This window comes from Pantherophis guttatus, chromosome 6 (genome assembly GCF_059756535.1).
Source record: "Pantherophis guttatus breed Tessera chromosome 6, ASM5975653v1, whole genome shotgun sequence".
Classification (NCBI taxonomy): domain Eukaryota; kingdom Metazoa; phylum Chordata; class Lepidosauria; order Squamata; family Colubridae; genus Pantherophis; species Pantherophis guttatus.
In genome coordinates, this window is record NC_142068.1 from 24,539,571 (window position 1) to 24,557,385 (window position 17,815).

The 17,815-nt window shown below is 34.2% G+C and overlaps 1 protein-coding gene across 3 annotated transcripts in view; it reads right to left on the bottom strand.

Moving 5' to 3' along the window:
- RSRC1 (arginine and serine rich coiled-coil 1) overlaps positions 1-17,815 on the bottom strand; it is a 131,694-nt gene that overhangs the window by 96,078 nt on the left and 17,801 nt on the right. For all 3 annotated transcript variants that reach the window (XM_034439134.3, XM_087872108.1, XM_087872109.1), the window contains exon 4: positions 13,362-13,538. In XM_034439134.3, coding sequence (XP_034295025.1) covers positions 13,362-13,538 — 177 coding nt within the window. The remainder of the gene's footprint in view (positions 1-13,361; positions 13,539-17,815) is intronic.

Here is a 17,815-nt window from a genome sequence, read left to right on the forward strand (position 1 = left end):
TAAAATCAGTAAAGAGATTACAGCTCACATTAACTGGATTTTCACAGCTCCTAATCATTCTGTTTCAATTGTTCATACACATATTAAGAGGCTCCAGCCAAACAAGAGCCAGTTGCTTCAATAATGCAAGACACTCGGAGTCTGAAAAATGTTTCTTTAGATTTTAAAAAATTTCTTGACAACAAAATCAAACACAAGCTTAACAATATTACCAATTTTAGTACTGCTTAAAAAGTAGTACTGTTGGAAATTATAAATGCTCTTAATTGCCAAATCTATACATTGTTTCAAACAACACAACTCTAAAAAAACATATTGATACCACTCTATTGAATGGGGAAGGTATAAAAAAAGAGTTTCAAATGGGTTAATAAATCTTTTTGTAAATGGCTTAAAGAAGAGGGCTTGTATGGCATTGTGATACAAGCATCTTGGGCAGAAGAAGCTCACTTTGTGTCAGTCATTGTTAGTTCAATTTATCTCACAGGTTTGTTGCTTGAGAACAAGTGGGTGGAAAGAATTTTAATTACAAATTACAAGGATTACAAGATTTGAAGATAAAATAAAAGGTACATTTTCTTGATGTGATAAGGCATGATATAAATCCAACGAATACTTGGTTACCGTATCTCTTTTAAATAATGCCATGGGCGAATAGGCGGCAATATAAATAAATAAATAAATAAATAAATAAATAAATAAATAAATACATACATACATACATACATACATACATACATACATACATACTCTTTTAAATAATATTACATATATTTAGAATACATCTCATTACATAAGAATCAGCTTAGCCAGCAAAGCTTTTTTAACTATCCAAAATATTTTATTTTCAATTGTAGGAAAAACAAATCTGTTGATTTTGATAAAAATGTATTGCCTGCTTTTTATAAGCATGTTTTAATTACTATTGATTATATAAATTAATTCATGGTCAGTTTCTAATTCATTAGAAAATTCTTATAGCATCACTATTATGATATACTGCAGAATGATGTGCTACCAAAAAATATGCTCAGGCTGAAGCGAAATGTATTTAGTAGGTTCTTCTTGAATGCAAAGAGTCAGGGGTTCAGATTAGTTCTGCAAACAATCTTCTATGCAAATCCCCAGCTTTACCCTCACAAAGTGGGAAATCATATCCTCAGGTCATGACAGCTGTTGTCTTCTGAAACCATTCCAGTTTGTCTATTATATGTGTATTACATAATACGCAAGCCTCCTAGATCTCCTTACGGGCTTTATACCCTCCTAACTTCCTACTTCAGTTTTGGATATCTGAGTATGGCTACTCACCTGGATGCAAAAGTTATACTCAAGCAGGTATTTACTAGTGTTGTATAAGTCGTATAAGCTTAGTATCTGAAGGAAAAAGCAATACTTTAGAGGCAGTGGTGGGTTTCAAAAAATTTTACTACCATTCTGTGGGTGTGGCTTGGTGGGCGTGGCAGGGGAAGGATACTGTAAAATCTCCATTCCCTCCCCAATCCAGGGGAGGGAATTTTACTGCAAAATCCCCATTTCCTACTGCAAAGTTTACTGCAGTTTACTGCAAAATCCCCATTTCCTACTGATCAGGAGACTTGGTAGGCACAGAATAGATGGGGCGGAGCCAGTAAGAGGTGGTATTTACCGGTTCTACGAACTAGTCAAAATTTCCTCTACCGGTTCTCCAGAACCGGTCAGAACCTGCTGAAACCCACCTCTGTTTAGAGGTCACAGGAGCATTCATGACCACCACTATGCAGTTTCTAAAAGGAGCTGTATCTTTTCCTGGTATCTCCTGTTTTTGATGAAGCAATGTTCTTGCTCATCTAGAATTTGGATGGGGCAGAATAAGAGATTCTCCCTTCCATATAACTAAGGTTAAGGATTAAATGAATAATTAATTTTTATTTTAATAAAAGCAAAAAGTACTTAAGAAAACAGTTTGATTGTACTAAATCACGTGAAGACATTAAATGATACTACTTTAATGATATTAAAGTCAGAACAAGAAAGAAATAGAACAGAGAATAAGAATTTTCAGGGAGCAAAGGAACACTGAAAAGAAATAACAGGCTGATGACATTCCTCTATATAATTTCTGTCTCAACTTTATCTTAGTGCTACCTTTTCTCTTCAGGATTTTGAGTATTACACATGAATCTCAGATGCAGACAGGTAATTGATATAAAATCCTTACTTGTCTGAAGACATCCAATTGATATCAGAACTAGTTTGGTTAAGTGGTTAAGGTGTTAACTTAGAAACCAGGAAACTTTAGTTCTGACCTCTCTTAGGCATTAAAACCATCTGGATAACTTTGGGCCAGTCACTTTCTTTCAGCCCAATCTGCCTCACAGGGCTGCTGTTATGAGAAAAACAGGAAGCAGAAATTATTAGGTATGTTTGCAATCTTGAGTTATATATAAAAAGGCAATATAAATAATAATATTTATATTATTGCAGGCAAAGAAACTTGTAACTCTGCTTTCCTCAATCCCAACTTTCTCACTGGAAGAGAATACTGGCCTTAGAGTCATAAATTATAAGTCATAAGTCATATCAGCTAACCAGCAGTTCCTTATTTTAAATAACTGAATAGCTTTCATGTCACTCCCGCCAATGTATAGAAATACAAATGTTTAGAACAAAAATAATAAATTATTCCATTGTAGCAGTATTTCGTATAGAATATCAGATTATTTTACAGACTCTGCATATTCTACTTGTATGTGGCATTTAAAATGTGAATAAAATCAACTGGATATTCCTTAGCAATATTGATAGCTGACTTTGAGAAAGGCTGAAAGGCTGAGAAACAAGAGGTATTATTGCAGATGCACATAATTGAGAATGCCAAAGTATTAAAAAAAATCATATTGTACTGGTTATAGAAAGCTCATTACTGTTTTGATTGTGTGAAACTGTGAAATGTCCTTAGGAAAATGAGATCCCAGAACAGCTTGTGCAAAAGCAATACATAAGTATAAGTATAATTTTATTTCTATACCGCCCTTCTCCCGAAGGACTCAGGGCGGTGTACAGCCTATTTAAAAACACAAGACAAACATCAATTAAAAATTTAAAATTATTAAATAAATTCGGCATAGAATACAAATCCATAGTCCAAATGGATCATGGCAAAGGAGAGCGGCTCCAGATTCGCAAAAGATTGAGGCAAGTCTGTATATTTTCCTTTTAGGTATTGAACCTATATGAGCATGGATTTAAAACTGGAAGCAGAAACATCAATACTCTGCACTATGCTAATTATTTCACTATGATAAAAGTACAAATGATCTGCAAACTATAGTAATGGAAATAATAGGACTATGAAAAATGGGACTGTGGTTAAATATGAAGACCAAACTAACTAGAAATGACAATGAAGATATTGGGGCAGGATCCTAAGGGACTTGCAGATTAATAGACATTTGGGATAAAATGCGCAGTACAAAATTAAAATTCCATACAATATTTTGAACATTGTGTTTGCTTCTTTTACTAAACACATTGATTCAAAATAATTTACAGCTAATTCAGCAGATATTCAGCTTAAGGGAAGCCTTCACCCAGTGAATTTATGACAACCTATTACCAGTTTTGTTACTCAAAGAGTTTCATTGTCATCATGGTATTTGACTGAGATGTTCAATATGTTGATTAAATTAATCCTGCATAGGTATCAAATAGCACAAATATTTAAATGAGACATCAATCCAAATACACTTAAAATAGAACAGGTAGGCTATGCAAACTGTGTTAGAAAAAATAAATCAATTCAATAATAAACATATAACTGAACAAATAATGCTGCTATTTATTCTATGGAAAAGCTTTGAATTTTACAGGTGTACTTCATCCAATCAAACATTTAGCATTTGTTAATCCTGAAAGATTACAAGACCTCTTTAAAACATCTCATCTTTTTCAATAAATTTTGCATAGAAACATGTTTCTCAAACACAGAGTTGCCTGCTGTCACATTGGAAGCATGATAAATGTTTAATGAAAACAACACCACACAGCTTGATGTCAGACAACAGCTATCACACAGACCTACTTTGATCTAAACAGGCACTTAAAAAGAGTTCTGAGCATGGTATATACTACAGAACTCTTATAACCTATATGCAAATTAGGCAAAATTAGCATAAATGACTCCCTGCTGCATAAAGTACTATGAGGTAAAGAAAAAAGGCAAGTTCCAACAATCTATGATTGCTGTCAAATTCAGGACACTCAAACAGACCTTGTTTATTTTGAACATCAGCCATGTACTATAGATGTATCAATACGAATTATTGACAAAGGAATTATAGCCACTAGTTATGAAAAGAACTATAATAATGAGTTAATTTAAAATGAAAAACACTAGTAAACATTTTCCTAGGAAGTTACTTTAAAAGACTACCAGTAAGGACAGTAATGTTTTTTAAATTTTATGAAATTTATGGAACATGAGTCTGTGTTACAAACAGTATAAGCAAAAAGTGCAAAAGGTGAATTTTTCGGCTTACTTAAGAATAAATTGTTTTCCATTGCAAAGGAAAATGTACATATGTATTTCCCAATGTGATATTATAATATACATATTATATTTCTAGAATGAGAAATCTTTTTTTTTAAAAAAAAATAACTTTTCATTAATAACATTAGCTCTGAAAATAGTGAATCTAAACATTTCTGTTCTTTGAAAAATTATAGATAGAAATCTTTCAAAATGTTTACCTATTCAATCATGCACAAAATATTTATATGTGTTAAATCATGACTCTAGGTAATGATCCTGAGTAACACCATATGGCAATCAGAAAATCGAATCTGATTTTCTACAAAAAAGAAAAGATTTGTAAATAAAAAGGAAAAATGTGATTTAATACAATTTAACAGATCTTTATGACACACATTGTTGTTCTAATTCTTACCCTAGTTTTAATAAAACAGGAGAACCTGTTATATAGATAAAAACATCTTTTCCTTTTAATTTAATAGTTGTCTTACACTCACTGTTTTTATAGTTTTAAATTATTGTAATCTGAGCTAAAGAAATAATATCTTGGCTTCACTACAATTCCAGATCACTACTTCCTATCTCAAAAAAAAAGACCCAAAAAAACAAAAAGCCTACTTTCCTCCAATATTCTAAATGGATTATTGACTGCAAAGCTTTGAGCTGAGCAAAGCCAAATTATCACAAGAAAGCAACCTTATTCAGGGGTAGGTTCTGAAATTTTTATTACCAGTTCTGTGGGCGTGGCTTATTTTTGGGTGTGGCATGGTGGGGAGATAATGTGACTGGGTGGGCGTGGCCAACTTTTTTTTTTAACTTTTAAAAGCATTTTTTCTATAACCTTAAGAGGTTGCAGAAAAAAATGCTTTTAGAAGCCTCTGACAATCAGGCAACTCAGCTGGGAGTAAAAGCTCAGTAAAGGCTTTTTTTCCCCTACAACCTCTGGCTGAAAAATGCTTTTAAAAGCTTCTGACGATCCCAGCTGAGCCGCACAATCATCAGAGGCTTTTTTTTTTTTACTTTTAAAGCATTTTTTCGGCCGAAGAGGTTGTAGAAAAAATGCTTTTAAAAGTAAAAAAAAAAAAAAGTATCTGATGAGGTGGGCGGGGTAAGCAAGTGGCGACCAGGCCAATGTTATTACCGGTTTTCCAAACTATTACAAATTTTTACTACTAGTTCTTGAGAACCGGTGCGAACCGGGAGCAACCCACCACTGACCTTATTTAGAAAACTCTGGTAAAATGGCAAAAGGGGAAAAAATCCAATGGAATAGGTACAGAAGGAACTGTGGCACTGGAACTGAGAAATAAATTATTTCACACTTCCAGTTATGCTAAACTCTTCTGAGGATACACATGATAATTTCAATTTATTACCATTATTTTCTCACCTTATTATTCAATTAGGATGCTATTGTGGCTTTAACACATTAAAGGAATTCTGCATTATCATTTCCAGTAGTTAGGCAAATTTAAATGACCACTATAGAGTATGAAAGCTTTGAAATCCTACTTTTTGCCCATTCATTGCTTTTTGCTCTTGCTAAAAATTCTAGAGAAGTGGAGACCCTGAAATTATGTTTTGTTTGATTAGTGGGCCTCATGAAATATGAATTATGGATTTTATTTATTACTGAAAGATTTAAAAAATAGCCCAAAATTACTTCTTCAACAGAACGAAACCTTTGAAAGATTCTCATTTATTCTGTATTTTTAATTTCGAAAAGGAAAAGGACTTTAAAATGTATAGTATCCTAAATTTAGAATTATTTTAAGAATGGAACAATGAGATTCAAAGCATAACTTTCAATTAAACTGTTTTCTTATGGTGGGTAGCACTTAACTCATTGGTTTAATGGGTAGCATCAACTCATTGGCTTAATATGTACATGCATTTGTTCTGTGCAAAATCTTTCTAGTATGTCCTGTTCTTATTCAAGTTGCACTAAATAACTCTTCAAAATGACATATAGCTATAAAGAGAGAAGTTTCTTAGATCCATATTCCCTATACAGATATATTTTTGATCCCTGACTGATTAAATGAAAATTCAATCCCACTTAAAAGATATATAAGGAATTAATTACATCAAGAATATTCCTTCAGTTTTCATTCAAAAGCCTATTAGCATTTGGTCTTAACTTGTACAAAATCCTTGATTTCAATTATCATATACTAGTTGATCACTGAGAACAAAAATACTGTAATTTTAATTATATAATAATTTTGAATATTACACAGAATAAAATCAGTCAAGAAAATATTTCATTAACTATTGAAATAATTATTTTAACCTATCATATATGTGGATTCTAAACAACCTGGGTTTTGTTTTGTTTCAAGAAAAGTCACATTAAAGTATTTAGAGTTGAAGCAATTTAGGGATTAAGTGTATGTTTTACCTAGTTACCAATCTTGTTTCTCCAAATTACTGGAAAGATTTCTTTTATATAAATTCAAGAGAACCACTGCAAAGTAGTACTGATATATAAATCCTAGAACTCTCTAACCTTTCTAGAGTTTAAAAAGAAAAAGTAAAAGCTTACTAACAGAAGTTACCGTATTTTTTGACGGGTGAAAATTTAGGTGCATCTTATACACCAAATGTAGCCCCGCCCACCCACTGGCCCCTACCCTTTGGCCTCTGCCTTGCAGCAGTTACCTCTTTGTAAGCAAACAGCAAGAAAAAAACAGCTCCTTTCAGCTTCAGCACAGGCTAATTAGCACAAGTTGATTGGATCAGCCTCCTGACTCTCAGCTGATTTGCTCTCAGCTGTTTTGCGCAGGGCTCTGCTTCTTGCTGCAAAGAGGTAAATTGCTGGAGCAGATTTTTTTTCCCTTGTGCTAATCAAGCTATGCTGAAAACGAAAATGAAAGTAAAGCAGGCTGTTTGCTGTTTGCTGCAAGGAGGCAAAATTGCTCAGAGGCAGAGGGATTTCTTTTTCTTTCTTTCTTCACCAAAAAAGGTAGGCGCGTCTTATACTCCGAAAAATACGGTATTTCATTGATTTACATATTTAATCAACTGCCAACTAATATTTTTTGGACAAAAACAACTAAATGATGCTCAGTAACAGACTAGAATGGCATCTAGAATTTTGTTTTTTTGCAAGAGAGTACATCATTACAAATTATTTTTAACACTATATGATGCATTTTGTAATAACATTAAATTTCTTAAAATTTCTACATACCACCATTAAAAAAAACTTGCTGCAGTACGTAATCCCTAGCAAAGTTAAGATTGCAATCATCACTTGTAGATACAACCTGGAAGCAATTCATTTCTTCAGAGAAGCTGAATCAGAGAGAAAGCTCAAAAGCATAGATGTGCCCACATGCTCATGTGTATATATGAAGTAATAAATCAGAGACAGATGTAAGCACTAGATTTAAATTAATTTGCTTCAGACTTATGCACATTTTGACAATATTAGTATCAGGAGAGAAACTTAAGTATAACATTATAGAAATGCATTTACTTACCTCCAGACATGAAATACCATAAAAATAAAAAAGAAGTATCTAACACGGTATAGTCATTTTTGGAAATCTGATAGATGACTTTTATTAGAATAAAAGGTTCCACTGAACAACAACTCTCAAAGAGAACTATTAAAATGATCTTCTAGGGTTTTTGCCAATGAAAAACATCTGGTTAAATTATGGTCATGCAATAAATACTCCTTTCTTCAATAAATCATAATGTTGATGTTCCAATTATGCATTTAAACCTAGCATCACTGCTATGTTATATAAACTGATTATTTTAAGAAGCAAAAATGACACTTTATAAACAGTATAAGAAAAAAATAGTAACTTTCCACTGAATGTAACATTTTTAATATTTAAGCATTTTAAAAAGAAAATTAAATAGATAACACTTGAGCTTATTATTTGATTAAACGAAGGAAAGAAAATGATCTATAGCAAAATAATCCAGTATAAACCATTTGCTAGAATTACTGAATTTTGGGGTCCTTGGTATTCTCTGAGGTTGGTAGTTTTCATTCAGATGTTTCATTGCCAAACTAGATAATATCAATAATTCTAGAAGGGAGTGGGGTTTACTCTTATTTTTATATACTAATTGTATATAAAATAGTACATAGTATGTAAAAATAAGTTCAAACCCACTCTTTTCTAGCACTGATGTTACCTATTTTGGTAATGAAACACCTGCAAGAAAACCACCAAACTCAGAGAGCACCAAATTCAGCTGAGCTACAAATATTTTCTTCTATCATTACTGAACATTAAAAGACTTTTTTTTTTTACTGAACTTACAACACTGCCACATGACAAGAAGGAATGATCCAATCTGATTATCAAATTTCCAACCATTTTTAGAAAATGTCCTATACATTTTAGCAAACATAATTGGGAGTATTATACTAGGCAAGATGGGTGGCTTAGTATAATACAATAGGTTTGATAAATAAATAAATACTATGTAAAATACCAGTTTTCTGTAAGTATAATACAGTATGCAGAGTAAATTTAATGCTCTTCTTTCAAAGTAATTTCCACTGTTGCCTATTGCTGCCTATCTATTACAACAGGGGTGTCAAACTCGATTTCATTGAGGGCCGTGTTTGACCTCGGGGGGGATGGGGGCGCAAGGTCAGGATGGACGTGGCCAGCTCAACATCACTTGTCAGGGGCTCTGTGGTGGCCCAAGTGCTCTACCAGAAAAAATGGACTCCGTTTTCAGCTGCAACGGCCTCCTGCAACTCTCTGCCACCGAAAACAGAACTTGGGAGGGCTGCATGTGGCCCCCATGAACTCCATTTTTAGCTGTGACGCCCTCCAAAGGCACTGTGGTCCGGTCCTTCGCTATTTCTAGGGCAGCCCCGTGGGCCAGATCTAAGCACCCTGCAGGCCGGATCCAGCCCCCGGGCCTTGATTTTGACACTCCTGTAATTATTAGAACATCTAAATTCTGTATCCATTGATCATTTTTTACATGAGAGGTTTCTGAATCTTGGGAAGATTTCTACTCATGTCATTTTAAGATAAATGCTCCTTGAAATGGTGTACTTTCCTAATCTAAGAGGTCCTTGATGTTCACTGAGCTTAGACGTTTTCTTGCAGACATTTCATTACCCAACAAGGTAACATCATCAGTGCTACAGTACCAATCTACTCTGTCCCAATCAATCTGTCAATTCTTTCAATATTTATCAGTCTGCTAATAACATCCAAATCACGTATTAGAGAAGGGGGCTATTTTGTTTTGACTTGCATTGCTTTTTAGATTTAGTCCAGGTTTTCTGTCTGGTTTAATACTTCTATGGATTTTTTGGTTCTATATGCCACCCGTTGTCCATTAGAATTGGACAATATAATAAAGTATTAGCATTTTCTTTTTCTAACAATACAATTCAATTGTATATAATGGTTATTCATAATACTTTCCTCCAGTCAATAATAACTTAATGAGGAAGGGTAAATCAAATCAGATAAAGTGGGGACTAATAGTTTAAAGAAGTAGTAGGTTTTCAAAAAAAAATCCAAATGAGGTCACATTCACCAGAAAGTGCAGATATGAAGTTGGAAGATTTTTTTTCCCTCAGGTTTTAAACATTGAGACTTTAGCTATGACTAACTTTAATTGATATACCCTGTCCCTTTCTAGACGAAAACAACCTTTAAAATGCTAGTAACCTCTAGGAAGGATTGCTAGAACAAACTCTATATGCCTTTGCATCAAGTCACAAAACTTTTCATGATACAAAACTCAGAGGCCAGGCTAGTTTCTGGAAAAACTCAAAAGAGCCAAATTATGACTGTGCTTAAAAGCACATTGGCTGCCAATTTCCTTCTGGCTGAATTACAAAGTCCTGGTTATTAGTTTTAAAAACCTAAATGGCTTGTGAGGTTTTTTTTTTCTACAGCTCACATTATCCCGAGGAAGTTTTCCCCTTAATTTAAATAATATTTTTATTGAAATTTAAAGATTAAAAAACTAATACAAACTAATAAAAAATATGAAAAATAAAAATAAAAAATAAAAAAGTGCAAGGAGAAAGAAAAGAGGGGAAGAAAAAAATTGTTAAAAAAGAAAAAAAATAAGTAATGACTTCTCCATTCATCAAGATAAGTACAATTTCCATAATTTATCACTTTCTCTAATATTTTAACCTAAAATCTCTTTGTGTCATATTTCATCTTTTATTTATTAACCAACAATGAAGCTTCGTTATTCAATCTTAATCCAGCAAATTGAAATCCATACTACCAAGTCATTTTTCTGATTTATTATTTGTGTATCCCTTTTAACTATTAAAACAGCAACTGGTTTCATTTGTAAATCCATATAACATCTTTGTCAATATCATTCTTGTAGCCTGTCAATTTTAAATACATATCTAAAACAGCCTGATTCTCAGTTTTTTCCTCTTCTGAGTCCCTTTTTACAGAAACAGAAAGTTCTGAGTACACTGTTGCCAAAAATCCTTGAATCCTTCCAGAGTTAAAATACTTTATTCTGTTCTCTATTAGTGGGTCTTCTCCTTTAATTATAATCTTTCTAGTTGCTTCTAATAATTAGCCTTGAAAGTCTCACCACATTTTTCTCTATAATCCACAATTTCCCAGGAAAAGATTTAACTTAAACTCAAAAGCCTCATATATTTTAATAAAATTTTAAACAAGCCACAATATATTCTTATAATTATTTCATTATCTTGCTTCTAGTGAATCCCTTAGTCCGGGGCTGTCAAACTCACGGCCCATGGCTGGATGTGTCACATGATGGCCACACCCAGGCCTGGTTTGGTGAAGGGGGAAAAAGTCGCAATATGTCATGTGACACCACCGTGATGATATGGACTTGACACCCCTTCCTTAGTCTGTTTAAAAGTTTTCCAAAATCAACATTCTAATCACCCTTTTGCTAATTATTTTCAAATAAAGCGGGTTATGTTCTTCAATTTACACGAAACTGTTGTGGCTCCATCCTCTGAGCCTATCTTATCGGAGGAAGAAGGCTCCGAACATGAAGGAGAGGAGACGGCCAGGCCTCCCTCTCCAGGACCCTCCTCTCTGGCAATGCCTCAGGTGTCTCCTGAAGGAGAAGAGATTGGCCAGGAGCCAGGTGTTTCCGAGCCGTCGGATAGTGACGAAGAAACATTGTGGTTGGACCCACACCAGCATCGGAGAGACAAGCATGAGCAGCAGAAAAGGAGGTGTGCCAGAGATTAAGCTGAGTCACTGGACCACACCCCACAAGCTATAAAGATTCAAACAATTATGAATATGAGCTATAGAAAAACCTCTTCCAGGAAGCATGGCAAACTCAGGACAGCTCTGCAGGAGTGAGGAGCTAATAACCATGGTGGAAAGAGGAGTTCATGAATGAATTGGCTCCCCCAAATCCTCTCTGGATTAAGGAGAGGATCTGGGATCACCCAGAGTACATCATATAGGTCAGTGGTGAAATCCTGCGCGGTTTGCTGCCAGCACATGCACGGCGCGTGCCAAATGCATGCTGCATGCGAATGCACAGTGTACACCAAATGCATGCTACACACATGCGCAGTGTGCACTAAATGCACACTTTGCGCAGAAAAAGCTTAACAGGATAAGTAGAACAACGAGGGGGAAACAACTGTGCTGCGCTATTTATATTCGCTAGAAAGCAGGATTTCCTGCTTTCTAGCGAATATAAATCACAATTTACAATTTACTGTAAACATGTTTCTACTGAAATCACTAAGAAAATTCATATGTACTTATGATAATTTTCTCAGCCTGCTACATATATTTATTTTATACTGTTTTTAATTGTTTTAGAATTGTTCACTGCCCAGATTGCGATGGACAGCTATATAAAATAAAATAAAACCTGGCTTATCTAAAGCAATGAAATTGGGAGGGAGGCCCAATAATCAATCGAATGAAGAAATAAAATTTTAAAAACCCATAGAAAAGGTACTATTTCTCTGACACAGGCTTTCATTTGAAATCAGCTAGGATGTTCTTTGAAGGTATTCCTCTAGATCAGTGTTTTTTTTAGAAAGTTCCCTTTAGGGGTCCACAAAATAAAAAAATATTTGCTAAATTTTGAAAATATTTACAAAAAATTGAAAATCTTTTCATCTTATTAGTTTTTCTTTCATAAAAATATAGTTTTTCATGAAAAACATTTCATAATATCTAATGGAGTAAATATTTTTACACAATTCAGAAAACATTTTACAAATATGTCCATTTTAATTTATATTATGGGAAAATATCAACAAATGTAACCCTTACAAATAAAAACTTTTTTGGGGTCTTTTGGGAGTTTTAAAAGTGGGACACTACTCCAGATGTTTTCACTTGGAAGAAACTGAGAAGAGAGCAGTTTCTGTTCTCATTGCTTGCTATTATATACCAGTCAAAATCTGTTCTGTTTCTATGCCTTTGGGGATGGATGCTATATAATTTTATTTTGCAATTCCTTTGGTTTATAGAGCTATTTTATTGGTAAATAAACTATTGTTTCATCTGCTTTTATTTTATATATTAACATATTTCCACTTTGCATTTGTATTTTCTATTTAAAGATAAGGATTTGGCCTAAAAGGTGGTCTTCCATTTACACCAGTTCCCCCTCTGTCTGCAAGCTCCTTATCATATCCATTTGCAAGGGGCCTCCACTCCTGTGAGGCAGGAAGAGGAGTAGAAAAGCCTCAGTAAGAACATTAAAAAAGCACTGCTGAATTAAATCAAAGGGCAACCATGCAGTTCCACATCCATTTTCTTACAAGAGCCAATTAAATTTCTATGAAAAGCCCATAAAATGAAATATTATATAACAATATTCAAAATAGCTTTTTAAACATGTTTCCCGTGTTACCTACCCACTTTTGTTGTAATGCTGCTCTTTCTCTTTTCCTCTGGATCTTTCCTTCTCCCTTGCTTTCTCTTTATCTCTGCCTTTACGTCTTTCTTTCTCACGAGACCCACTACGGGTTCTCCTGTGACTAGTTCTTTCACTGCTGCGACTGTATGATCGTTGTTGGGGTCTGGAATGTGATCTACAATTAGAAAAAAATCAACAAAAACCATGTAAAGGGACAACGACCAAAGATAATTACAATAATTTTAATACTGATATTCATTTATTCTTCAACTTAGTTTGTTCAGAAATATGTATTTTTTTAAAAGATGCAGATAAAATTAAGAATGTGAAACCTAAAAGAGATTAATTATCAAGCATGAGGGACCAAGTATATCAAAAGTGGGGATTCATCATTTCCTTAGAAATATGGAGAAACAAGAATAGGAAGCCATAGCGGATTCTCATACCAAAGAAAGCTCCAGAATGAGCCACATGAACTATTTCATAAAAGAATAAAAAAAGCAATCAAGCACAAAAAATATTTTGATGATATCCTTAATTCAGGATTTTTCAAACCAGGTCCCTATGGTTCTGTCAGAGATGAAGCCCCCCCCTCCCAAAAGAAACTTTTAAACATAGCCCATTTTCTATCACCCAAGCTTTACCTTTGAACAGAATTTCTGAGAATTTTCATTTTAAAACTAAGGGATTCGGCAGCTTGAAAATGTTCGAAAATCCCTGCCTTAGTTAATAATGGGAAAAGTTCTCATCCTCTTTTTTTCATTTTACAGTACTGTATCTATACTCCTTCTGAATCCTGTCTGGAAAAGTAAAAGCTAATCTTGAATTATATGGTATATCCAGTAAATACACAAAAATAGGAGAACTGCATTTAGTTTGGGACAATACTCCCCTCTGCAGTTTTCCCCTAGTCAGGTTACTGATGATAACTTGTCTTCTTTTAAGAACAACTTTTTCTAGTTTCCTAGACTGGATCACATGAGATACTAAGAACTTCACAAAAAAAAAAAGGTGTTTTGAAATATATAAAGGAAAAAGAAAGGAATCAATATACCAGCTTCTCATTAAATGGAATAAAATGCTAATAGCTAACAAAAACGAAAAACTAACTCAGCTCCTGTTTTGCTCTAATAGGAGGATGTGCTTTTCATCAGGCAATTCAAAGAACGGAAAAAAGTATGGGATTTATAGAAATATGGTCAGGGAATCTATATTTACTTTGAGCAAACTCAAGCTTACCTTTAAAGGACAATATAAAGGTTTCAGCTGATAAGTTTAGTAAAATATTTCCTTAATACCACTCAGAAATCATATAAAGATGTGCCAAGCAATTGGAAGAGGGGAACTGTTTCCTTATCTTACAAGAAAAAACAAAATGCTGCAATGGACATTTGCAGGAATATGGGTTTGAAGGGACAATGCCTGAACATCAGCTACATCTGAGATAGATAGCAGAGGAAAGAAAGAAATGGAAAAATTGAGAAGGGGGCAGTGAGTCAAACATCAGCTGCAACTAAGGTATTGGTAAGATGAAGGGTTGATACCCCAGTATGTAAACTATATAAGAGGCGAGGATGTTGTGCACCAGTTTTCACCTACTTGCTATTTAAAATCACTCTAAGATAAACCAGGTTTTGTTTTGACTAAACGCTAGAATAAACCAAGTTTTGATTCTGTCAAATCACAGCTCATCTGAAATATTTTGGTAAAACAACACAAGTCCAGGTTTTGCAATTTAGGGTTCAAAACAGAGTTCATATACACACCTGCTTGAAAACTATTTGGAACTTCAGAATTGTAGCACTTCAGAATTGGTCACTCAGCAGTGCTTCAAAATGTTTGGGAATACGAATGTAGCATTGGTTTGCAATTCCTGAAAGCAGTCATAATCTTTCCTGGGATCACATAAAGGTACAGAGAACATCCATGCAATCCCAGGGAAAAAACATTGTTGCTTCAGAGTGTTGCAAACAGTTGCTAAGTCCATATTCCCATATTCATTCTAAAGCATCTTTTGGAAACTGAATTCAAAGCTCTAAATAAATTTTCAGATTTATCAGATTAATTAGCCAGTCAGCATGGTTGTTTACCCATCTGATACAGTCAGGAAGGATGGGCATGCTTCAGGTCCCACCAACCAAAGAATGTTGCTTGGTGGGGCCTAGAAGATGTGCCCTTTCTGCTGTGTTACCCAACTTGTGGAACATTTTACTTATGGAGAGCAGGATGACCTTGACCCTGCTGGTCTTTTGTAAGGCACTGAAGACCTGGGCCTGAGGCCCAAGGGACCTGCTTTCTTGGTTATCCCCGTGACTTGAGTTATCTGCTCAACCACTGTGTATTTTAGCTTCTGGCGGTGACGTCAGTGTGTCAGGAACCAAGGGGACAGCGCTCCGTTCCCTATGTTCCAATTTTCGATCTGGGAGCCGCTTTTTTGGCACTATTGACCACGAGTTACTTTATTTTAACTCAGTTCGTTGTACAATAACTTGTTGTGATAGCTATGTAAATTGGATGGATGGATGGATGGATGGATGGATAACCAAGTCTCACCTGGTTAGATTAGCCTGATCTCATCTTATAATGAGACATATTTATCTCATTAAAGATAAATTGATTTAAAGTATTTAACTAAGTATCCCGTTACATCCTAATTATTATGTGTGGTCAAAAGTATACGAAGTTGTGTTGCATTGATCAAACATCACTACCAGCATTGTGTTCAGTTCTGGGCACATACTGCAAAAAATGGTCAGATTAATTAAAACAATTTCAAATGGGGGAGTTCAACACTGGAGATGGCAGTTAGATTGATGGCAGATTCCATCTTCCCCCCTTACTTTCTGCTCTCCACCTATATTTGTTATCATATTATATTTCTCATTTTCTTTTTCAGTGTTGTTTATTGTCCTATTATTTTACTTCGGTTTTTACACTGTCTTCATTTCTTTCTTTTTATTGTTGTAAAAACAATAGAGTAGCCCTACAGTGAAATAGGTGGTAAATCTGCACCTCTATAACTGTCTGGTTTCGGTTCTGCAACCCAACAAGACAGACACAGACTTCAGAGGATAATTAGAACTGCAGAAAAAACAATTACTACCAACCTGTCTTCCATTGAGGACCTGTATACTGCACCAGTCAAAAAGAGGGCTGTGAAAATATTTACAGACCCCTCGCATCCTGGACATAAACTGTTTCAACTCCTACCCTCAAAACGATGCTACAGAGCACTGCACACCAGAACAACTAGACACAAGAACAGTTTTTTCCCGAACGCCATCACTCTGCTAAACAAATAATTCCCTCAACACTGTCAAACTAGTTACTAAATCTGCACTACTATTAATATTCTCATCGTTCCTATCACCCATCTCTTCCCACTTATGACTGTAACGTCGTTGCTGGTATCCTTACAATTTATATTGACTGTTTCCTAATATGATTCGATTGCTTATTTGTACCCTATGACTATCATTAAGTGTTGTACCTTATGATTCTTGACAAATGTATCTTTTCTTTTATATACACTGAGAGCATATGCACCAAGACAAATTCCTTGTGTGTCTAATCACACTTGGCCAATAAAAGAATTCTAAATAAATTTGACAAATAAATAAATTTAAGAAAAAGCAAAGAAACTGATCAGGCTTATGATCTGATCTAGGCAAGTCCAATGCAGAGGAAATGAAATCACTGGGGATGTTTGCCTTGATTTAAGTTACAAAAATTCTGGATGAATGTTTATTTAGTATTAAAAAATTCCCAACTATTATTGTTAAAATCAAATGCCAAACTATTTAGCTATAAAAGTAGCATGGTGATTGGGAATGATTCATTGATGGAGAACATTATTGTGTCTAACTTGTAGAGCACACAGATGCTTGGCATCACTTAGCATCCCTAACTATTGACACCATATAAGTAAGATTTCACCATCTAAACTCATAAGCAATCTATTTCTTGAGCAATTTGCACACATATTTTTTAAAAAGGATGAAAATATCTATAAAGGACTATCCAGTTATTATACAGCAAGTACTAATTTGCTAATTTCTTCACAAGTAATTAAAATATTAAATATTGAACAAAATATCTTGCAGTAAATTTAACATCTGCTCATAAGCATAATTGGTTTTGCAAGAGCTTTATATAGTCCAAACACTAAGCAAGTTGAAACAAATAAAACAGATTTTAAAACAGGTTTGAGAAAATCTGCATCTAATTAGCAGGTAGGCATCACAACTGCATAACATTTTATACATTGGTATTTATGAAGTAACAGAAGATCTAAGAACTTTTTAAAATGGCGTTTATTGTTCAAATAAGAACTCTGCTGCATGCTAAAGTGATTTAAGTCCTATAGAGCTGCTTTGAAAAAGATCATAAATGGTGAAAGAAAACATGTGGAAAAACTGTAAAACTAGAAAGAATTTGCGACAAAAAACAGAT